This window comes from Triturus cristatus, unplaced genomic scaffold (genome assembly GCF_964204655.1).
Source record: "Triturus cristatus unplaced genomic scaffold, aTriCri1.1 SCAFFOLD_465, whole genome shotgun sequence".
NCBI classification, from domain to species: domain Eukaryota; kingdom Metazoa; phylum Chordata; class Amphibia; order Caudata; family Salamandridae; genus Triturus; species Triturus cristatus.
This window is the reverse complement of record NW_028187791.1, coordinates 217,899-242,124: the sequence shown is the minus strand read 5'-3', so window position 1 is coordinate 242,124 and position 24,226 is coordinate 217,899. Positions and strand designations below refer to the sequence as shown.

The following is a 24,226-nucleotide window of genomic DNA, read 5'->3' as shown; positions in this document are numbered from 1 at the left end:
ATGTGAAGTGTTTTATTTTCACACCTCCAGCCAGGGGTGAAGCCTGAAATCTCACCCTGTGCGGAGCTCCATGACCCTGGGTAGAAGGTGCGACTTCATCCCCTTGAAGCATAACACCTCCAAGTGTCACAAGGATCAGTACAACTGGTGCCTGGAGGCTGGAAACAAACCCAAGACCTTGCAGGCCTTGTTCTGATACTGTAAAGCAGCTAAATACACTTTCCTGATTATGTGAAGTGTTTTATCTTCACACCTGCAGCCAGGGGTGAACCCTGAAATCTCACCCTGCGCGGAGCTCCATAGCCCTGGGTAGAAGGAGATACTGTGTCCCCTTAAACCTGTAATTTTCAAAATGTCATAAAAAGAATAAATCAAGCGCCTGGAGGCTAGAAATGGGCCCGAGACACTGAAGTCTTGGATCTGATAATGTAAAGGGCTTTGTGTACCTTTTGAGTGAAGTTTTTTTTCCCACCTCCAGCCGAGGGTTAAATCCTGAAATATTACCCCAATCGAAGCTCCATAGCCCTGTGTAGAAAAAGTGACTTCGTCCCCTTGGACCTAAAATGTTAGTACTTTTTTTTTATTTTTGTATTAAACATTGTTAAAGGGGTGACTGGAGGCTAATAAAATGGACCAGATACTGTGAAGGACATTATTTCATTTTTGGGCGAAAAAAAAATAAAAAAATAAAAATATATGTATTATATTATTATTGCGATTTTTTTTTTTTATTGGGGCCCATCTCCAGCTAAGGGGGAAAACCTGAAATGTTACCCGAAGCGGAGCTCCATTGCCCTGGGTAGAAGTAGTGCCATGGTCCCCTTGAACCAAAATGCCAACAAAAGAATAAATAAATAAATTTAAAAAAAGTACTAAAACAGGTGCTTAGAGGCCCAGAGGGTCCCGAAATCGGTCACGATCGATCACAAAAAAAATGAGGATCCCACACCCCATGGCCCTGCATGGGAACTCTATTTTACTGACTATTAAGCCCCCACGGAGTGGGGGCTTACAGCGCCCGAGCGGGAGACAAAAGTTAGAGTTAGCGCGGCCGATCCGCCGCCCGGCCATCTGGTCGCTCAGCTCCGAGGGCCATCTGGTCGCGCAACTCGGCGACCAGATGGCCGGCCGCACTCCCGGCGCGGCTAACTCTAACCTTTGTCCCTCGTCCGTGTTCTGTAAACCCCCACTACGTGGGGGCTTAATAGTTGAGGGAGAAATGACCGGCCCTGGGCCGGGCCAAACTCGCCTTGGGTCCCCAGTACAGGGCTCTAGGATGGCGGGCCCCTGGGCCGGCCTATACCCGCCTTAGGTCCCCAGTTCAGGGCTCCAGGATGGCGGGCCCCTGGGCCGGGCTATACCCGCCTTAGGTGCCCAGTACAGGGCTTCAGGATAGCGGCCCCATGGGCTGGACTGGGATGAACGCGCCCCTGGACCCCCATGCCGGGGCTCCAGGAAGGCACCCTGGCCCCGGGACAGTGCCTTGCATGGCAGGGTGGCTGCGGAGAGTTCCCCTGATGCACCCCTCACTCGACCCGCTGTGGGCCTAGAAAGCAGCCCTAGCGCATAGACACAGCTCTCCCATGACATCGTGGTCGGCTCTTAAAAGAGCCTTTGGGTTTTGTTTTGTTTTTTCCGTGGGCAAGCCGAGTGTTTACCCGCCGAATCCGTAGAGGGTGCGACCCTGACGCTTCAGGGCGTAGACCACATCCATGGCGGTGACGGTCTTCCTCTTGGCGTGCTCGGTGTAGGTGACGGCGTCCCGGATCACGTTCTCCAGGAAAACCTTCAACACCCCGCGGGTCTCCTCGTAGATGAGGCCGGAGATGCGCTTGACCCCGCCACGGCGCGCCAGGCGGCGAATGGCTGGCTTGGTGATGCCCTGGATGTTGTCCCGGAGCACCTTGCGGTGCCTCTTGGCGCCGCCTTTGCCGAGCCCCTTCCCTCCTTTACCGCGTCCAGACATGGTCTCCTGTCGGTGCTGTGACTGAGCAGAAATGAGGGCCGCGGCCAGCGGCGGCTGCTTATATGGAGGAGCTGTGCCGGACCAGCTAGGGCGCTGCAAGCGGCCCACGTGACTCAAAGGATGGCGAGGGAGCCCGCCCCGGACCGCCCTCTGCAGGGAGCGGGGGCTGGAGCGGCCGTTGCCGTTTGAAAAAGAGCGCGCTCCCAGCCGCCTCTTTGTCGTGGACTCTGCAGCTGCCGCCGGGGCATAGATCACAGTCAAGCACACACACACGCGCCTCCCTTCCCGGGCCCCCACTCGTCACCGCGGCCCGCCTAACCCTGGCGCTCGGTGCCCGCTCCCACCATGAACAGAAGGCTCTGAAAAGTGTTAATGGAGCAAACAGGTTAACGGCCTCGCCGGCAGCACCCAGCTGTGTGCGGCCGCCCGCCACCCCGTAACACTGTCCACATGTCACGCCCGGTTGTGGCAAGTCTGTAAACTGCCCCTATTAAAATGTACATTTTTTTTTTTTTTTTACAAAAACATTATTATTGTGGGCCTCAAGCTAGGTTTTGGGACGGGGGCAAGATCTACGTGTACGTCCGAGGGCTTGTGCATGCCCTCCTATGTAGCGACGGTGCGGGCGCTGCCGCAACTATGAAGCCGCCAGAGTAACACCTTGGCCACGGATACGCTCTTTGATGGAGTCTGTGGTTGGCCCTGAAAAGAGCCTTTGTGTTTAGGGTGCGTTTCCACGGTGGTCTGCGGGCCTTTACTTGCTTGCTTTGCCCCCTGCCTTGTGGCTCTCGGTTTTCTTGGGCAGCAGCACGGCCTGGATGTTGGGCAGGACTCCTCCCTGGGCGATGGTGACTCGGCCCAGCAGCTTGTTCAGCTCCTCGTCGTTGCGGATGGCCAGCTGGAGGTGTCTGGGGATGATGCGGGTCTTTTTGTTGTCCCGGGCCGCGTTGCCGGCCAGCTCCAGGATCTCAGCGGTCAGGTACTCCAGGACTGCAGCCAGATAGACTGGGGCACCGGCGCCCACCCTCTCGGCGTAGCTTCCCTTGCGGAGCAGCCTGTGCACACGGCCCACGGGGAACTGGAGCCCGGCTCTGGAAGAGCGTGTCTTGGCCTTAGCGCGGGCCTTTCCTCCTTGCTTTCCGCGTCCAGACATGGCGATCGATGCAGGGGCTCACTCACACAACAGAGAGAATAGTACTGCTGTTCTGCGGGACTCCGGCGATATAAAGACTTCGGGCGCTTCTGATTGGTTGACAGCTAGGCTCTGATAGTTCTTCTCATTGGAGGGAGGAGGGCTTCCTTTTCACCAATCAAAGTTCCAGTACCGCATTACAAAGGGAAGTGGGGGCCCTGCCTGAGCCTGCCAATGAGACGGGAGAGCAGAGAAGCAGCTACTTTACACGGCCAGCCTATAAATACAAGTGCCGGGCTCGCCTGCCTTATTTCTCTCGGCTCCACAGGAAGCGGTGCAGATTGTCGACCATGCCTGAACCAGCCAAGTCCGCGCCGGCTCCCAAGAAGGGCTCCAAGAAAGCGCTCTCCAAGCCGCCCAAGAAGGACGGGAAGAAGCGCAAGAGGAGCAGGAAGGAAAGCTATGCTATCTACATTTACAAAGTGATGAAGCAGGTGCACCCGGACACCGGCATCTCCTCCAAGGCCATGGGCATCATGAACTCCTTCGTGAACGACATCTTCGAGCGCATCGCCGGGGAGGCTTCCCGCCTGGCCCACTACAACTCGCGGCGCACCATCACCTCCCGGGAGATCCAGACCGCAGTGCGTCTGCTGCTGCCCGGAGAGCTGGCCAAGCACGCCGTGTCCGAGGGCACCAAGGCCGTCACCAAGTACACCAGCGCCAAGTAAGGCTTCGAGGCGCATCCCCAACTAACACAACGGCTCTTTTAAGGGCCACTCACGTCCTCCCCTAAGAGCTAATGTGCTTCATTTATGACCGGAGAAAGAAGTGTTTTAAACGGTAATGTTGAGCGCACAAGACCCGCTCTCACGGGGCTTGCTGCAGACCGAGGGACGATGGACCAGGCAACCCGTTTTAATAAGCATGTTTATATGAATGAGCCCTCTTTGGGACCAAGTGTCACACAAGCACTGTAATGTAACGATGACGTTAAATAAAGCCCACGCGGAACTCGCACGGCTGCCCCCGGGCTTATTGTTTCCTGCGACCAGTTTTAGTGTGTGCGGGTGTCACGTTGTGTTTGTACTTTAAGACCAGGGGCAACGGCTAACATCCGCCCCAGGGCAAAGGCTCCCGAAATCGGGACACATAAACCCGATGTACAGATGCCCCACAGCGCTGGCTTGTGACCAGCGGATCCCAGCACGACCCTCTACCCAAACAAAGCGCTTTATTAATTGAAGAGGTGGCTGTGCACACCGAGTGCTCGGATTTCCCAGTGCCGGTATAAGTTTCCCAGTGCCGGTATAAGTTACCCAGTACTCGGGGTACTCTCAGCCAGCCCACCCACCCACACCTGTAGAACATGGCAGATAAGAGAAGCTCGTAGGTGACAGGGTGGTGGCCCTTAAAAGAGCCGTTGTGGTGGTTGTTCGGGTCGGTGTCTCCTTAGGCCCTCTCGCCTCGGATACGACGGGCCAGCTGGATGTCCTTGGGCATGATGGTCACCCTCTTGGCGTGGATGGCGCACAGGTTGGTGTCCTCGAAGAGCCCGACCAGGTAGGCCTCGCTGGCCTCTTGCAGGGCCATGACGGCGGAGCTCTGGAAGCGCAGGTCGGTCTTGAAGTCCTGGGCGATCTCCCTCACCAAGCGCTGGAAGGGCAGCTTGCGGATGAGGAGCTCGGTGGACTTCTGGTAGCGGCGGATCTCGCGGAGAGCCACAGTGCCGGGTCGGTAGCGGTGAGGCTTCTTGACTCCACCGGTGGCAGGGGCGCTCTTGCGGGCAGCCTTGGTGGCCAGCTGCTTGCGAGGCGCTTTGCCGCCGGTGGACTTGCGGGCTGTCTGCTTGGTGCGGGCCATGGCGGGAGCGGTCTCTCTCAACGACGAGCGAGGAAGAATGGAGTTCGAGCAGGCAAGAGCCCTATTTATGCACTCGAAGACGGAGGGCTGCTCTGGTTGGCTGAAGCGACCGCCCCAGGTTTGAAAACAGCCCGCGGTGTGCAACGATTGGCTACTCAACCGGAGGCTGTAGCCTGCCTCTCCAATGAGCTGTGGAGAAAAAGACACCCTCCGATTGGACGATGTACGTTGGAGCCGAAGCCCGCGCTTCGGTCAACCTTTGTCTCCGTGTCCATCCACTCATTTGTAGTCACACGAACCACTCGCCCCCGATCAACTGGGCGAGGAGACCAGGATGTTTTAAGTGTACCGCCCTTGGTCACCCTGGAACACGCCGCCGTTGACTGCGCTCGATTTCACGTTCACAATCGTCTGCTTTATGCAGACACCACTTCGAGTCTGCCCGGATACAGTGAAAGCACCAAGGCACACGTTATCTCACATTTATTATAAACTGAGGTCTAATAACTCCCAGACCCCCTTCTTTCTTTGTTATAAAGATTCCAATCCACGCAGCACCAAAAGAGCCGTTCATATGACCAAGATCACACACGGCACTCGCGTGTGTAAAGGTGCGCTAGGGATTTACTGTGCCGTTTATTATTATTGAGAAGTGTGCACGCGGGGTGAAAGGGTGGGGGTGAACAAGCTCTCTTCTAGACCGGGTGGATGGCTCTTAAAAGAGCCGTTGTGTTTGCAGTGTCTCGGTGCAAGCCCTTACTTCTTCTTGGGCGCTGCCTTCTTGGGCTTGGCTGCTTTGGGCTTGGCTGCCTTGGGTTTGACTACCTTGGCAGGGCTTTTCTTGGCCACTTTGGGCTTCGCCGCCTTGGCTTTCGCTGGGCTCTTGGCAGCCTTCTTGGCGGGGGCAGCCTTGGGCTTCTTGGGGCTCTTTGCTGCCGCTGGCTTCTTGACCTTCTTAGGGCTCTTCTTGACCCCCGCGGGAGCCTTTTTGGGCTTCTTGGCAGCAGGGGCAGCTTTCTTGGCCGCTGGTTTCTTGGTCTTGGCGGCCGCCTTCTTGGCCGCCTTCTTGCCCTCCAGCTGCTTCTTGTTCACCTTGAAGGATCCGGAGGCCCCGGTGCCCTTCAGCTGGGCCAGGGCGCCTTTGCTGACCAGGCTCTTGACGGAGGCCTTGACCCGGCTCTTGTTCTTGTCCACATCGTAGCCCTCGGCGATCAGCCCCTTCTTCATGGCCGACAGGGAGACTCCCTTCCTCTCGGCAGAGGCGGTCACCACCTTCAAGATCAGATCGGCCACGCTGGGGCCGGAAGGCTTCTTGGCCTTGGAGGCCCCCGCTGTCTTCTTCTGCTGCTTCTTCTTGGGGGCGACCTCAGCGGGAGGCGCCGCGGCGGCTGGAGCGGTTTCGGCCATTGCAATGCAAGTCTCGGCGCGGGCGCTGTCACAGAACAGAAATGTCCCTCTCGGCCCGAGCCCCGTGAATATATACAGGGAGGAGCCAGCCTCTGATTGGTCGCGAGCAGACAGGGCTCTGCGAGGCACACTCGGCTCTCTGCTCCGAGCTGACTTTTGTGTTTCCTACCTTCCGATTATCCACGTTTTAAAGCACAATCAGTTAAACACGCGCTTCCACACATGTATGACCAGGAGCCCAGCTTCGGCCCTCTCCCGGGCCTGCCCCCGTTTCGGATCCACCCCTCGTCCCTGGCTTGTGATCCGCGGGGAGACGGCGCTCCCCCGACGGTGGACGCCTCCATGCCTGAAATCGCGGGCTCCCGGCCCCTTTTCCCCGGTCCACTCTCGCCTCCTGCGGCCGGGAGCGGCGGCCCGCGGGAGGGAGGGGGCTCCTGCAGGGAGCGGGCCCTGCGGCGTCACAGTGGGGCTGCGGGGGCCGCGGGGAGCGCGTTCTGGAACGGGCCGAAGTAACACAGGGCTCCGCCGGCCGAGCGCGGGGTGGAAACAATGCCAGGGAGCCCCCAGCCCGGCGCCTGCACCCTCGGCTGTGGCACCCACGGCTGGGGGGGGCGCAACCGGAGGCCTTTTACAAGCAGCGGGGCACGGCCCTGGCTCCGGCCTCGCATGCATCACCAGGCGGCCGTGTGCTGGCAGCTTCACATGCAGGCAGAGGGCATTCACTGCCGAGCGCCGAGCCAGAGGAGGCGGGCGCAGACTAAATAAAATAAATACAGTGACACAACGAAGGAAGGCGGCCGAGTTAGGCCTACATGTTTAAAAACACCCCAAGTGAGAGCAGAGGGTGGGAATGCACCTGAAATGGAGACCCCAGTACCGGCATGGAGGCACTCTACTGAGCTGATTTTTAAAGCTGGAGCTAGGTGTACGTCTGAGGTGACATCTGTAGACAGAGTGAGTTACTGTATGTCAGACGCTGAGCCTATGACCGGGGGGAGGCCCACTGCGGAACTGAATAGTACAGTACAGAGTGAGGCATGTGACTACAACTGTTCTACTGAGCCCTATCGCTGGAGTGGGGACCACTCCTGAATCCAATGGTATATCACGAGGGAGACCTGAGACCAGAAATGATATTCTGCGCCCTGTAGCCTAATCGAGGCCTGCTGCTAATTTGGACGGAGGTAGGGGAAGAAAACAGAACACTTCACATAGTCCAGAACGTACATGAACACCAGTCCCAGTATCAGATCTTAGCCTTCAGGATCTCCGGCCCATCCCTAGCTTCCAGGTACCTGTTTTAGTAATATGTGTGACATTTGGAGGTGTACAGCTTCAAGGGGATGAAGTTGCACCTTCTACACAGGGTTGAGGAGCTCCGCGCAGGGTGAGATTTCAGGGTTCATGCCTGGCTGGAGGTGTGAAAACAAAACACTCCACATAGTCACACCTCCATCCAGGGGTGAACCCTGAAATCTCACCCTGCGCGGAGCTCCATGACCCTGGGTAGAAGGTGCGACTTCATCCCCTTGAAGCCTAACACCTACAAATGTCACAAGTATCAGTACAACTGGTGCCAGGAGGCTGGAAGTAGGCCCAAGGCCTTGCAGGCCATATTCTGATACTGTAAAGGAGCTAAATACACTTTCCTGAGAATGTGAGGTGTTTTATTTTCACACCTCCAACCTGGGGTGAACCCTGAAATCTCACCCTGCGCGGAGCTCTATAACCCTGGGTAGAAGGTGAGACTTCATCCCCTTGAAGCTTAACACCTTAAAATGTCACAAAGTATCAGTAAAACTGGTACCTGGAGGCTGGAAACACACCCAAGGCCTTGCAGGCCTTGTTCTGATACTGTGAAGGAGTTAAATACACTTTACTGAGTATGTAAAGTGTTTTGTTTTCACACCAACAGCCAGGGGTGAACCCTGAATTCTCACCCTGCGCGGAGCTCCATAACCTTGGGTAGAAGGTGCAACTTCATCCCCTTGAAGCCTAACACCTGCAAATGTCACAAGTATCAGTAAATTGGTGCTAGGAGGCTGGAAACACACCCAAGGCATTGCAGGTCCTATTCTGATACTGTAAAGGAGTTAAATACACTTTACTGAGTATGTGAAGTGTTTTGTTTTCACACCACCAGCCAGGGGTGAACCCTGAATTCTCACCCTGAGCGGAGCTCCATAACCCTGGGTAGAAGGTGCGACTTCATCCCCTTGAAGCCTAACACCTGCAAACGTCACAAGCATCAGTAAAACTGGTGCCTGGATGCTGGAAACACACCCAGGGCCTTGCAGGCCTTATCCTGATACTGTAAAGGAGTTAAATACACTTTCCTGAGTATGTGAAGTGTTTTGTTTTCACACCTTGAGCCAGGGGTGAACCCTGAAATCTAACCCTGCGCGGAGCTCCATGACCCTGGGTAGAAGGTGCGACTTCTTCCCCTTGAAGCCTAACACCTGCAAATGTCACCAGTATCAGTAAAACTGGTGTCTGGAGGCTGGAAACACACCCAAGGCATTGCAGGCCCTATTCTGATACTGTAAAGGAGTGAAATACACTTTACTGAGTATGTGAAGTGTTTTGTTTTCACACCTTGAGCCAGGGGTGAACCCTGAAATCTAACCCTGCGCGGAGCTCCGTGACCATGGGTAGAAGGTGCGACTTCTTCCCCTTGAAGCCTAACATCTGCAAATGTCACAAGCATCAGTAAAACTGGTGTCTGGAGGCTGGAATTAGGCCCAAGGCCTTGCAGGCCTTGTTCAGTTACTGTGAAGGAGATAAATACTCTTTACTGAGTATGTGAAGTGTTTTGTTTACACACAAACAGCCAGGGGTGAACCCTGAATTCTCACCCTGCGCGGAGCTCCATAACCCTGGGTAGAAGGTGCGACTTCATCCCCTTGAAGCCTAACACCTGCAAATGTCACAAGCATCAGTAAAACTGGTGCCTGGATGCTGGAAACACACCCAAGGCCTTGCAGGCCTTATTCTGATACTGTAAAGGAGTTAAATACACTTTCCTGAGTATGTGAAGTGTTTTATTTTCACACCTCCAGCCAGGGGTGAACCCTGATATCTCACCCTGCGCGGAGCTCCATACCCTTGGGTAGAAGGTGCAACTTTATCCCCTTGAAGCCTAACACCTGCAAATGTCACAAGTATCAGTAAATTGGTGCCAGGAGGCTGGAATTAGGCCCAAGGCCTTGCAGGCCTTGTTCTGATACTGTGAAGGAGTTAAATACACTTTACTGAGTATGTAAAGTGTTTTGTTTTCACACCAACAGCCAGGGGTGAACCCTGAATTCTCACCCTGCGCGGAGCTCCATAACCTTGGGTAGAAGGTGCAACTTCATCCCCTTGAAGCCTAACACCTGCAAATGTCACCAGTATCAGTAAAACTGGTGTCTGGAGGCTGGAAACACACCCAAGGCCTTGCAGGCCTTATTATGATACTGTAAAGCAGTTAAATACACTTTCCTGAGTATGTGAAGTGTTTTATTTTCACACCTCCAGACAGGGGTGAACCCTGATATCTCACCCTGCGCGGAGCTCCATACCCTTGGGTAGAAGGTGCAACTTTATCCCCTTGAAGCCTAACACCTGCAAATGTCACAAGTATCAGTAAATTGGTGCCAGGAGGTTGGAATTAGGCCCAAGGCCTTGCAGGCCTTGTTCTGATACTGTGAAGGAGTTAAATACACTTTACTGAGTATGTAAAGTGTTTTGTTTTCACACCAACAGCCAGGGGTGAACCCTGAATTCTCACCCTGCGCGGAGCTCCATAACCTTGGGTAGAAGGTGCAACTTCATCCCCTTGAAGCCTAACACCTGCAAATGTCACAAGTATCAGTAAATTGGTGCTAGGAGGCTGGAAGTAGGCCCAAGGCCTTGCAGGCCTTGTTCTGATACTGTGAAGGAGTTAAATACACTTTACTGAGTATGTAAAGTGTTTTGTTTTCACACCAACAGCCAGGGGTGAACCCTGAATTCTCACCCTGCGCGGAGCTCCATAACGCTGGGTAGAAGTTGCGACTTCATCCCCTTGAAGCCTAACACCTGCAAATGTCACCAGTATCAGTAAAACTGGTGTCTGGAGGCTGGAAACACACCCAAGGCATTGCAGGTCCTATTCTGATACTGTAAAGGAGTTAAATACACTTTACTGAGAATGTGAAGTGTTTTGTTTTCACACCTTGAGCCAGGGGTGAACCCTGAAATCTAACCCTGCGCGGAGCTCCATGACCCTGGGTAGAAGGTGCGACTTCCTCCCCTTGAAGCCTAACACCTGCAAATGTCACAAGGATCATTAAAACTGGTGTCTGGAGGCTGGAATTAGGCCCAAGGCCTTGCAGGCCTTGTTCAGTTACTGTGAAGGAGATAGATACTCTTTACTGAGTATGTGAAGTGTTTTGTTTACACACAAACAGCCAGGGGTGAACCCTGAATTCTCACCCTGCGCAGAGCTCCATAACCCTGGGTAGAAGGTGCGACTTCATCCCCTTGAAGCCTAACACCTGCAAATGTCACAAGCATCAGTAAAACTGGTGCCTGGATGCTGGAAACACACCCAAGGCCTTGCAGGCCTTATTCTGATACTGTAAAGGAGTTAAATACACTTTCCTGAGTATGTGAAGTGTTTTATTTTCACACCTCCAGCCAGGGGTGAACCCTGATATCTCACCCTGCGCGGAGCTCCATACCCTTGGGTAGAAGGTGCAACTTTATCCCCTTGAAGCCTAACACCTGCAAATGTCACAAGTATCAGTACATTGGTGCCAGGAGGCTGGAATTAGGCCCAAGGCCTTGCAGGCCTTGTTCTGATACTGTGAAGGAGTTAAATACACTTTACTGAGTATGTAAAGTGTTTTGTTTTCACACCAACAGCCAGGGGTGAACCCTGAATTCTCACCCTGCGCGGAGCTCCATAACCTTGGGTAGAAGGTGCAACTTCATCCCCTTGAAGCCTAACACCTGCAAATGTCACAAGTATCAGTAAATTGGTGCTAGGAGGCTGGAAGTAGGCCCAAGGCCTTGCAGGCCTTGTTCTGATACTGTGAAGGAGTTAAATACACTTTACTGAGTATGTAAAGTGTTTTGTTTTCACACCAACAGCCAGGGGTGAACCCTGAATTCTCACCCTGCGCGGAGCTCCATAACCCTGGGTAGAAGGTGCGACTTCATCCCCTTGAAGCCTAACACCTGCAAATGTCACAAGCATCAGTAAAACTGGTTCCTGGATGCTGGAAACACACCCAAGGCCTTGCAGGCCTTATTCTGATACTGTAAAGGAGTTAAATACACTTTGCTGAGTATGTGAAGTGTTTTATTTTCACACCTCCAGCCAGGGTTGAACCCTGATATCTCACCCTGCGCGGAGCTCCATACCCTTGGGTAGAAGGTGCAACTTTATCCCCTTGAAGCCTAACACCTGCAAATGTCACAAGTATCAGTAAATTGGTGCCAGGAGGCTGGAATTAGGCCCAAGGCCTTGCAGGCCTTGTTCTGATACCGTGAAGGAGTTAAATACACTTTACTGAGTATGTAAAGTGTTTTGTTTTCACACCAACAGCCAGGGGTGAACCCTGAATTCTCACCCTGCGCGGAGCTCCATAACCTTGGGTAGAAGGTGCAACTTCATCCCCTTGAAGCCTAACACCTGCAAATGTCACAAGTATCAGTAAATTGGTGCTAGGAGGCTGGAAGTAGGCCCAAGGCCTTGCAGGCCTTGTTCTGATACTGTGAAGGAGTTAAATACACTTTACTGAGTATGTAAAGTGTTTTGTTTTCACACCAACAGCCAGGGGTGAACCCTGAATTCTCACCCTGCGCGGAGCTCCATAACCCTGGGTAGAAGTTGCGACTTCATCCCCTTGAAGCCTAACACCTGCAAATGTCACAAGCATCAGTAAAACTGGAGTCTGGAGGCTGGAAACACACCCAAGGCATTGCAGGTCCTATTCTGATACTGTAAAGGAGTTAAATACACTTTACTGAGTATGTGAAGTGTTTTGTTTTCACACCACCAGCCAGGGGTGAACCCTGAATTCTCACCCTGAGCGGAGCTCCATAACCCTGGGTAGAAGGTGCGACTTCATCCCCTTGAAGCCTAACACCTGCAAACGTCACAAGCATCAGTAAAACTGGTGCCTGGGTGCTGGAAACACACCCAAGGCCTTGCAGGCCTTATCCTGATACTGTAAAGGAGTTAAATACACTTTCCTGAGTATGTGAAGTGTTTTGTTTTCACACCTTGAGCCAGGGGTGAACCCTGAAATCTAACCCTGCGCGGAGCTCCATGACCCTGGGTAGAAGGTGCGACTTCTTCCCCTTGAAGCCTAACACCTGCAAATGTCACCAGTATCAGTAAAACTGGTGTCTGGAGGCTGGAAACACACCCAAGGCATTGCAGGCCCTATTCTGATACTGTAAAGGAGTGAAATACACTTTACTGAGTATGTGAAGTGATTTGTTTTCACACCTTGAGCCAGGGGTGAACCCTGAAATCTAACCCTGCGCGGAGCTCCATGACCCTGGGTAGAAGGTGCGACTTCCTCCCCTTGAAGCCTAACACCTGCAAAGGTCACAAGCATCAGTAAAACTGGTGCCTGGATGCTGGAAACACACCCAAGGCCTTGCAGGCCTTATTCTGATACTGTAAAGGAGTTAAATACACTTTCCTGAGTATGTGAAGTGTTTTATTTTCACACCTCCAGCCAGGGGTGAACCCTGACTTCTCACCCTGCGCGGAGCTCCATAACCCTGGGTAGAAGGTGCGACTTCATCCCCATGAAGCCTAACACCGGCAAATGTCACAATTATCAGTAAAACTGGTGCCTGGAGGCTGGAAACACACCCAAGGCCTTGCAGGCATTATTCTGATACGTTAAAGGAGTTAAATACACTTTCCTGAGTATGCGAAGTGCTTTATTTTCACACCTCCAGCCAGGGGTGAACCCTGATATCTCACCCTGCGCGGAGCTCCATAAGCCCGGGTAGAAGGTGCGACTTTGTCCCCTTGAAGCCTAACGCCTGCAAATGTCACAAGTATCAGTAAATTAGTGCCAGGAGGCTGGAATCAGGCCAAAGGCCTTGCAGGCCTTGTTCTGTTACTGTGAAGGACTTAAATACTCTTTACTGAGTCTGTGAAGTGTTTTGATTTCACATCTCCAGCCAGGGTTGAAACCCGAAATCATACCCTGCGCGAAGGTCCATAACCCTGGGTAGAAGGTGCAACTTCATCCCCTTTAAGCCTAACACCTACAAATGTCACAAGTATCAGTAAAACTGGTGCCAGGAGGCTGGAAGTAGTACCAAGGCCTTGCAGGCCTTATTCTGATACTGTAAATCAGCTAAATACACTTTCCTGAGTATGTGAAGTGTTTTATTTTCACACCTCCAGCCAGGGGTGAAGCCTGAAATCTCACCCTGCGCGGAGCTCCATGACCCTGGGTAGAAGGTGCGACTTCATCCCCTTGAAGCATAACACCTCCAAGTGTCACAAGTATCAGTACAACTGGTGCCTGGAGGCTGGAAACAAACCCAAGGCCTTGCAGGCCTTGTTCTGATACTGTAAAGGAGTTAAATACACTTTCCTGAGTAAGTGAAGTGTTTTATTTTCACACTTCCATCCAGGGGTGAACCCTGAAATCTCACCCTGCGCGGAGCTCCATAACCCTGGGTAGAAGGTGCGACTTCATCCCCTTGAAGCCTAACACCTGCAAATGTCACAAGTATCAGTAAAACTGGTGCCTGGAGGCTGGAAACACACCCAAGGCCTTGCAGGCCTTATTATGATACTGTAAAGCAGTTAAATACACTTTCCTGAGTATGTGAAGTGTTTTATTTTCACACCTCCAGCCAGGGGTGAACCCTGAAATCTTACCCTGCGCGAAGCTCCATGACCCTGGGTAGAAGGTGCGACTTCATCCCCTTGAAGCATAACACCTCCAAGTGTCACAAGTATCAGTACAACTGGTGCCTCGAGGCTGGAAACAAACCCAAGGCCTTGCAGGCCTTGTTCTGATACTGTAAATGAGTTAAATACACTTTCCTGAGTAAGTGAAGTGTTTTATTTTCACACTTCCATCCAGGGGTGAACCCTGATATCTCACCCTGCGCGGAGCTCCATAACCCTGGGTAGAAGTTGCGACTTCATCCCCTTGAAGCCTAACACCTGCAAATGTCACCAGTATCAGTAAAACTGGAGTCTGGAGGCTGGAAACACACCCAAGGCATTGCAGGTCCTATTCTGATACTGTAAAGGAGTTAAATACACTTTAATGAGTATGTGAAGTGTTTTGTTTTCACACCACCAGCCAGGGGGGAACCCTGAATTCTCACCCTGAGCGGAGCTCCATAACCCTGGGTAGAAGGTGCGACTTCATCCCCTTGAAGCCTAACACCTGCAAACGTCACAAGCATCAGTAAAACTGGTGCCTGGGTGCTGGAAACACACCCAAGGCCTTGCAGGCCTTATCCTGATACTGTAAAGGAGTTAAATACACTTTCCTGAGTAAGTGAAGTGTTTTATTTTCACACTTCCATCCAGGGGTGAACCCTGAAATCTCACCCTGCGCGGAGCTCCATAACCCTGGGTAGAAGTTGCGACTTCATCCCCTTGAAGCCTAACACCTACAAATGTCACAAGTATCAGTAAAACTGGTGCCAGGAGGCTGGAAGTAGGCCCAAGGCCTTGCAGGCCTTATTCCGATACTGTAAAGCAGCTAAATACACTTTCCTGAGTATGTGAAGTGTTTTATTTTCACACCTCCAGCCAGGGGTGAACCCTGACTTCTCACCCTGCGCGGAGCTCCATAACCCTGGGTAGAAGGTGCAACTTCATCCCCATGAAGCCTAACACCGGCAAATGTCACAATTATCAGTAAAACTGGTGCCTGGAGGCTGGAAACACACCCAAGGCCTTGCAGGCATTATTCTGATACGTTAAAGGAGTTAAATACACTTTCCTGAGTATGCGAAGTGCTTTATTTTCACACCTCCAGCCAGGGGTGAACCCTGATATCTCACCCTGCGCGGAGCTCCATAAGCCCGGGTAGAAGGTGCGACTTTGTCCCCTTGAAGCCTAACGCCTGCAAATGTCACAAGTATCAGTAAATTAGTGCCAGGAGGCTGGAATCAGGCCAAAGGCCTTGCAGGCCTTGTTCTGTTACTGTGAAGGACTTAAATACTCTTTACTGAGTCTGTGAAGTGTTTTGATTTCACATCTCCAGCCAGGGTTGAAACCCGAAATCATACCCTGCGCGAAGGTCCATAACCCTGGGTAGAAGGTGCAACTTCATCCCCTTTAAGCCTAACACCTACAAATGTCACAAGTATCAGTAAAACTGGTGCCAGGAGGCTGGAAGTAGGCCCAAGGCCTTGCAGGCCTTATTCTGATACTGTAAAGCAGCTAAATACACTTTCCTGAGTATGTGAAGTGTTTTATTTTCACACCTCCAGCCAGGGGTGAAGCCTGAAATCTCACCCTGCGCGGAGCTCCATGACCCTGGGTAGAAGGTGCGACTTCATCCCCTTGAAGCATAACACCTCCAAGTGTCACAAGTATCAGTACAACTGGTGCCTGGAGGCTGGAAACAAACCCAAGGCCTTGCAGGCCTTGTTCTGATACTGTAAAGGAGTTAAATACACTTTCCTGAGTAAGTGAAGTGTTTTATTTTCACACTTCCATCCAGGGGTGAACCCTGAAATCTCACCCTGCGCGGAGCTCCATAACCCTGGGTAGAAGGTGCGACTTCATCCCCTTGAAGCCTAACACCTGCAAATGTCACAAGTATCAGTAAATCTGGTGCCAGGAGGCTGGAAGTAGGCCCAAGGCCTTGCAGGCCTTATTCTGATACTGTAAAGCAGCTAAATGCACTTTCCTGAGTATGTGAAGTGTTTTATTTTCACACTTCCATCCAGGGGTGAACCCTGAAATCTCACCCTGCGCGGAGCTCCATAACCCTGGGTAGAAGGTGCGACTTCATCCCCTTGAAGCCTAACACCTACAAATGTCACAAGTATCAGTAAAACTGGTGCCAGGAGGCTGGAAGTAGGCCCAAGGCCTTGCAGGCCTTATTCTGATATTGTAAAGCAGCTAAATACACTTTCCTGAGTATGTGAAGTGTATATTTTTCACACCTCAAGCCTGGGGTGAACCCTGAAATCTCACCCTGCGCGGAGCTCCATGACCCTGGGTAGAAGGTGCGACTTCATCCCCTTGAAGCCTAACACCTACAAATGTCACAAGTATCAGTAAAACTGGTGCCAGGAGGCTGGAAGTAGGCCCAAGGCCTTGCAGGCCTTATTCTGATACTGTAAAGCAGCTAAATACGCTTTCCTGAGTATGTGAAGTGTTTTATTTTCACACCTCCAGCCAGGGGTGAAGCCTGAAATCTCACCCTGCGCGGAGCTCCATGACCCTGGGTAGAAGGTGCGACTTCATCCCCTTGAAGCCTAACACCTACAAATGTCACAAGTATCAGTACAACTGGTGCCAGGAGGCTGGAAGTAGGCCCAAGGCCTTGCAGGCCATATTCTGATACTGTAAAGGAGCTAAATACACTTTCCTGAGAATGTGAGGTGTTTTATTTTCACACCTCCAACCTGGAGTGAACCCTGAAATCTCACCCTGCGCGGAGCTCTATAACCCTGGGTAGAAGGTGAGACTTCATCCCCTTGAAGCTTAACACCTTAAAATGTCACAAAGTATCAGTAAAACTGGTACCTGGAGGCTGGAAACACACCCAAGGCCTTGCAGGCCTTGTTCTGATACTGTGAAGGAGTTAAATACACTTTACTGAGTATGTAAAGTGTTTTGTTTTCACACCACCAGCCAGGGGTGAACCCTGAATTCTCACCCTGAGCGGAGCTCCATAACCTTGGGTAGAAGGTGCAACTTCATCCCCTTGAAGCCTAACACCTGCAAATGTCACAAGTATCAGTAAATTGGTGCTAGGAGGCTGGAAGTAGGCCCAAGGCCTTGCAGGCCTTGTTCTGATACTGTGAAGGAGTTAAATACACTTTACTGAGTATGTAAAGTGTTTTGTTTTCACACCAACAGCCAGGGGTGAACCCTGAATTCTCACCCTGCGCGGAGCTCCATAACCCTGGGTAGAAGTTGCGACTTCATCCCCTTGAAGCCTAACACCTGCAAATGTCACCAGTATCAGTAAAACTGGTGCCAGGAGGCTGAAAGTAGGCCCAAGGCCTTGTAGGCCTTGTTCTGATACTGTAAAGCAGCTAAATACACTTTCCTGAGTATGTGAAGTGTTTTGTTTTCACACCTTGAGCCAGGGGTGAACCCTGAAACATAACCCTGCGCGGAGCTCCATGACCCTGGGTAGAAGGTGCGACTTCATCCCCTTGAAGCCTAACACCTGCAAATGTCACAAGCATCAGTAAAACTGGTGCCTGGATGCTGGAAACACACCCAAGGCCTTGCAGGCCTTATTCTGATACTGTAAAGGAGTTAAATACACTTTCCTGAGTATGTGAAGTGTTTTATTTTCACACCTCCAGCCAGGGGTGAACCCTGATATCTCACCCTGCGCGGAGCTCCATACCCTTGGGTAGAAGGTGCAACTTTATCCCCTTGAAGCCTAACACCTGCAAATGTCACAAGTATCAGTAAATTGGTGCCAGGAGGCTGGAATTAGGCCCAAGGCCTGGCAGGCCTTGTTCTGATACTGTGAAGGAGTTAAATACACTTTACTGAGTATGTAAAGTGTTTTGTTTTCACACCAACAGCCAGGGGTGAACCCTGAATTCTCACCCTGCGCGGAGCCCCATAACCTTGGGTAGAAGGTGCAACTTCATCCCCTTGAAGCCTAACACCTGCAAATGTCACAAGTATCAGTAAATTGGTGCTAGGAGGCTGGAACTAGGCCCAAGGCCTTGTTATGATACTGTGAAGGAGTTAAATACACTTTACTGAGTATGTAAAGTGTTTTGTTTTCACACCAACAGCCAGGGGTGAACCCTGAATTCTCACCCTGCGCGGAGCTCCATAACGCTGGGTAGAAGTTGCGACTTCATCCCCTTGAAGCCTAACACCTGCAAATGTCACCAGTATCAGTAAAACTGGTGTCTGGAGGCTGGAAACACACCCAAGGCATTGCAGGTCCTATTCTGATACTGTAAAGGAGTTAAATACACTTTACTGAGAATGTGAAGTGTTTTGTTTTCACACTTCCATCCAGGGGTGAACCCTGAAATCTCACCCTGCGCGGAGCTCCATAACCCTGGGTAGAAGGTGCGACTTCATCCCCTTGAAGCATAACACCTCCAAGTGTCACAAGTATCAGTACAACTGGTGCCTGGAGGCTGGAAACAAACCCAAGGCCTTGCAGGCCTTGTTCTGATACTGTAAAGGAGTTAAATACACTTTCCTGAGTAAGTGAAGTGTTTTATTTTCACACTTCCATCCAGGGGTGAACCCTGAAATCTCACCCTGCGCGGAGCTCCATAACCCTGGGTAGAAGGTGCGACTTCATCCCCTTGAAGCCTAACACCTGCAAATGTCACAAGTATCAGTAAAACTGATGCCTGGAGGCTGGAAACACACCCAAGGCCTTGCAGGCCTTATTGTGATACTGTAAAGCAGTTAAATACACTTTCCTGAGTATGTGAAGTGTTTTATTTTCACACCTCCAGCCAGGGGTGAACCCTGAAATCTTACCCTGCGCGAAGCTCCATGACCCTGGGTAGAAGGTGCGACTTCATCCCCTTGAAGCCTAACACCTACAAATGTCACAAGTATCAGTAAAACTGGTGCCAGGAGGCTGGAAGTAGGCCCAAGGCCTTGCAGGCCTTGTTCTGATACTGTGAAGGAGTTAAATACACTTTACTGAGTATGTAAAGTGTTTTGTTTTCACACCAACAGCCAGGGGTGAACCCTGAATTCTCACCCTGCGCGGAGCTCCATGACCCTGGGTAGAAGGTGCGACTTCATCCCCTTGAAGCCTAACACCTGCAAATGTCACAAGTATCAGTAAAACTGGTGCCTGGAGGCTGGAAACACACCCAAGGCCTTGCAGGCCTTATTATGATACTGTAAAGCAGTTAAATACACTTTCCTGAGGATGTGAAGTGTTTTATTTTCACACCTCAAGCCTGGGGTGAAGCCAGAAATCTCACCCTGCGCGGAGCTCCATGACACTGGGTAGAAGGTGCGACTTCATCCCCTTGAAGCCTAACACCTGCAAATGTCACAAGTATCAGTAAAACTGGTGCCAGGACGCTGGAAGTAGGCCCAAGGCCTTGCAGGCCTTATTCTGATACTGTAAAGCAGCTAAATACAATTTCCTGAGTATGTGAAGTGTTTTATTTTCACACCTCCAGCCAGGGGTGAAGCCTGAAATCTCACCCTGCGCGGAGCTCCATGACCCTGGGTAGAAGGTGCGACTTCATCCCCTTGAAGCCTAACACCTGCAAATGTCACAAGTATCAGTAAAACTGGTGCCAGGAGGCTGGAAGTAGGCCCAAGGCCTTGCAGGCCTTATTCTGATACAGTAAAGCAGCTAAATACACTTTCCTGAGTATGTGAAGTGTTTTATTTTCACACCTCCAGCCTGGGGTGAAGCCTGAAACCTTACCCTGCGCGGAGCTCCATGACCCTGGGTAGAAGGTGCGACTTCATCCCCTTGAAGCCTAACACCTGCAAATGTCACAAGTATCAGTAAAACTGGTGCCAGGAGGCTGGAAGTAGGCCCAAGGCCTTGCAGGCCTTATTCTGATACTGTAAAGGAGCTAAATACACTTTCCTGAGTATGTGAAGTGTTTTATTTTCACACCTCCAGCCAGGGGTGAAGCCTGAAATCTCACCCTGCGCGGAGCTCCATGACCCTGGGTAGAAGGTGCGACTTCATCCCCTTGAAGCATAACACCTCCAAGTGTCACAAGTATCAGTACAACTGGTGCCTGGAGGCTGGAAACAAACCCAAGGCCTTGCAGGCCTTGTTCTGATACTGTAAAGGAGTTAAATACACTTTCCTGAGTAAGTGAAGTGTTTTATTTTCACACTTCCATCCAGGGGTGAACCCTGAAATCTCACCCTGCGCGGAGCTCCATAACCCTGGGTAGAAGGTGCGACTTCATCCCCTTGAAGCCTAACACCTGCAAATGTCACAAGTATCAGTAAAACTGGTGCCTGGAGGCTGGAAACACACCCAAGGCCTTGCAGGCCTTATTGTGATACTGTAAAGCAGTTAAATACACTTTCCTGAGTATGTGAAGTGTTTTATTTTCACACCTCCAGCCAGGGGTGAACCCTGAAATCTTACCCTGCGCGAAGCTCCATGACCCTGGGTAGAAGGTGCGACTTCATCCCCTTGAAGCATAACACCTGCAAATGTCACCAGTATCAGTAAAACTGGTGCCTGGAGGCTGGAAACAAACCCAAGGCCTTGCAGGCCTTGTTCTGATACTGTAAATGAGTTAAATACACTTTCCTGAGTAAGTGAAGTGTTTTATTTTCACACTTTCATCCAGGGGTGAACCCTGATATCTCACCCTGCGCGGAGCTCCATAACCCTGGGTAGAAGTTGCGACTTCATCCCCTTGAAGCCTAACACCTGCAAATGTCACCAGTATCAGTAAAACTGGAGTCTGGAGGCTGGAAACACACCCAAGGCATTGCAGGTCCTATTCTGATACTGTAAAGGAGTTAAATACACTTTAATGAGTATGTGAAGTGTTTTGTTTTCACACCACCAGCCAGGGGTGAACCCTGAATTCTCACCCTGAGCGGAGCTCCATAACCCTGGGTAGAAGGTGCGACTTCATCCCCTTGAAGCCTAACACCTGCAAACGTCACAAGCATCAGTAAAACTGGTGCCTGGGTGCTGGAAACACACCCAAGGCCTTGCAGGCCTTATCCTGATACTGTAAAGGAGTTAAATACACTTTCCTGAGTATGTGAAGTGTTTTGTTTTCACACCTTGAGCCAGGGGTGAACCCTGAAATCTAACCCTGCGCGGAGCTCCATGACCCTGGGTAGAAGGTGCGACTTCTTCCCCTTGAAGCCTAACACCTGCAAATGTCACCAGTATCAGTAAAACTGGTGACTGGAGGCTGGAAACACACCCAAGGCATTGCAGGCCCTATTCTGATACTGTAAAGGAGTGAAATACACTTTAATGAGTATGTGAAGTGATTTGTTTTCACACCTCCAGCCAGGGGTGAACCCTGAAATCTTACCCTGCGCGGAGCTCCATGACCCTGGGTAGAAGGTGCGACTTCATCCCCTTGAAGCATAACACCTCCAAGTGTCACAAGTATCAGTACAACTGGTGCCTGGAGGCTGGAAACAAACCCAAGGCCTTGCAGGCCTTGTTCTGATACTGTAAAGGAGTTAAATACACTTTCCTGAGTAAGTGAAGTGTTTTATTTTCACACTTCCATCCAGGGGTGAACCCTGAAATCTCACCCTGCGCGGAGCTCCATAACCCTGGGTAGAAGGTGCGACTTCATCCCCTTGAAGCCTAACACCTGCAAATGTCACAAGTATCAGTAAAACTGGTGCCTGGAGGCTGGAAACACACCCAAGGCCTTGCAGGCCTTATTGTGATACTGTAAAGCAGTTAAATACACTTTCCTGAGTATGTGAAGTGTTTTATTTTCACACCTCCAGCCAGGGGTGAATCCTGAAATCTTACCCTGCGCGAAGCTCCATGACCCTGGGTAGAAGGTGCGACTTCATCCCCTTGAAGCATAACACCTCCAAGTGTCACAAGTATCAGTACAACTGGTGCCTGGAGGCTGGAAACAAACCCAAGGCCTTGCAGGCCTTGTTCTGATACTGTAAATGAGTTAAATACACTTTCCTGAGTAAGTGAAGTGTTTTATTTTCACACTTCCATCCAGGGGTGAACCCTGAAATCTCACCCTGCGCGAAGCTCCATGACCCTGGGTAGAAGGTGCGACTTCATCCCCTTGAAGCCTAACACCTGCAAATGTCACAAGTATCAGTAAAACTGGTGCCAGGAGGCTGGAAGTAGGCCCAAGGCCTTGCAGGCCTTATTCTGATACTGTAAAGGAGCTAAATACACTTTCCTGAGTGTGTGAAGTGTTTTATTTTCACACCTCCAGCCAGGGGTGAAGCCTGAAATCTCACCCTGCGCGGAGCTCCATGACCCTGGGTAGAAGGTGCGACTTCATCCCCTTGAAGCCTAACACCTACAAATGTCACAAGTATCAGTAAAACTGGTGCCAGGAGGCTGGAAGTAGGCCCAAGGCCTTGCAGGCCTTATTCTGATACTGTAAAGCAGCTAAATACGCTTTCCTGAGTATGTGAAGTGTTTTATTTTCACACCTCCAGCCAGGGGTGAAGCCTGAAATCTCACCCTGCGCGGAGCTCCATAACCCTGGGTAGAAGGTGCGGCTTCATCCCCTTGAAGCCTAACACCTGCAAATGTCACAAGTATCAGTAAATCTGGTGCCAGGAGGCTGGAAGTAGGCCAAAGGCCTTGCAGGCCTTATTCTGATACTGTAAAGCAGCTAAATACGCTTTCCTGAGTATGTGAAGTGTTTTATTTTCACACTTCCATCCAGGGGTGAACCCTGAAATCTCACCCTGCGCGAAGCTCCATGACCCTGGGTAGAAGGTGCGACTTCATCCCCTTGAAGCCTAACACCTGCAAATGTCACAAGTATCAGTAAAACTGGTGCCAGGAGGCTGGAAGTAGGCCCAAGGCCTTGTTCTGATACTGTAAAGGAGTTAAATACACTTTCATGAGTATGTGAAGTGTTTTGTTTTCACACCTTGAGCCAGGGGTGAACCCTGAAATCTAACCCTGCGCGGAGCTCCATGACCCTGGGTAGAAGGTGCGACTTCTTCCCCTTGAAGCCTAACACCTGCAAATGTCACCAGTATCAGTAAAACTGGTGTCTGGAGGCTGGAAACACACCCAAGGCATTGCAGGCCCTATTCTGATACTGTAAAGGAGTGAAATACACTTTACTGAGTATGTGAAGTGTTTTGTTTTCACACCTTGAGCCAGGGGTGAAGCCTGAAATCTCACCCTGCACGGAGCTCCATGACACTGGGTAGAAGGTGCGACTTCATCCCCTTGAAGCCTAACACCTGCAAATGTCACAAGTATCAGTAAATCTGGTGCCAGGAGGCTGGAAGTAGGCCAAAGGCCTTGCAGGCCTTATTCTGATACTGTAAAGCAGCTAAATACGCTTTCCTGAGTATGTGAAGTGTTTTATTTTCACACTTCCATCCAGGGGTGAACCCTGAAATCTCACCCTGCGCGGAGCTCCATAACCCTGGGTAGAAGGTGCGACTTCATCCCCTTGAAGCCTAACACCTACAAATGTCACAAGTATCAGTAAAACTGGTGCCAGGAGGCTGGAAGTAGGCCCAAGGCCTTGCAGGCCTTATTCTGATACTGTAAAGCAGCTAAATACACTTTCCTGAGTATGTGAAGTGTATATTTTTCACACCTCAAGCCTGGGGTGAACCCTGAAATCTCACCCTGCGCGGAGCTCCATGACCCTGGGTAGAAGGTGCGACTTCATCCCCTTGAAGCCTAACACCTGCAAATGTCACAAGTATCAGTAAAACTGGTGCCTGGAGGCTGGAAACACACCCAAGGCCTTGCAGGCCTTAATATGATACTGTAAAGCAGTTAAATACACTTTCCTGAGGATGTGAAGTGTTTTATTTTCACACCTCAAGCCTGGGGTGAAGCCAGAAATCTCACCCTGCGCGGAGCTCAATGACACTGGGTAGAAGGTGCGACTTCATCCCCTTGAAGCCTAACACCTGCAAATGTCACAAGTATCAGTAAAACTGGTGCCAGGACGCTGGAAGTAGGCCCAAGGCCTTGCAGGCCTTATTCTGATACTGT

The 24,226-nt window shown here is 51.2% G+C and overlaps 3 protein-coding genes across 3 annotated transcripts; all 3 read right to left on the bottom strand.

The window, feature by feature from the left end:
• Positions 1–1,654: 1,654 nt before the first annotated feature.
• LOC146770514 (histone H4) lies at positions 1,655–1,966 on the bottom strand. The gene has a single exon (XM_085640421.1). It carries the CDS (start codon positions 1,964–1,966, stop codon positions 1,655–1,657), a length of 312 nt encoding a protein of 103 aa, XP_085496547.1.
• A 2,578-nt stretch (positions 1,967–4,544) lies between these two features.
• On the bottom strand, positions 4,545–5,073 carry LOC146770513 (histone H3). The gene has a single exon (XM_085640403.1). The coding sequence runs from the start codon at positions 4,959–4,961 to the stop codon at positions 4,551–4,553; it is 411 nt and encodes a 136-aa protein (XP_085496529.1). The 5' UTR covers positions 4,962–5,073; the 3' UTR covers positions 4,545–4,550.
• A 644-nt stretch (positions 5,074–5,717) lies between these two features.
• Positions 5,718–6,597, bottom strand: LOC146770512 (histone H1.3-like). The gene has a single exon (XM_085640402.1). The coding sequence runs from the start codon at positions 6,366–6,368 to the stop codon at positions 5,718–5,720; it is 651 nt and encodes a 216-aa protein (XP_085496528.1). The 5' UTR covers positions 6,369–6,597.
• Positions 6,598–24,226: the final 17,629 nt, after the last annotated feature.

Excerpts from the sequence above, each read along its gene's own strand:
- LOC146770513 (XM_085640403.1), bottom strand. The coding sequence starts at position 4,961 with ATGGCCCGCACCAAGCAGACAGCCCGCAAGTCCACCGGCGGCAAAGCG.
- LOC146770514 (XM_085640421.1), bottom strand. The coding sequence starts at position 1,966 with ATGTCTGGACGCGGTAAAGGAGGGAAGGGGCTCGGCAAAGGCGGCGCC.
- LOC146770512 (XM_085640402.1), bottom strand. The coding sequence starts at position 6,368 with ATGGCCGAAACCGCTCCAGCCGCCGCGGCGCCTCCCGCTGAGGTCGCC.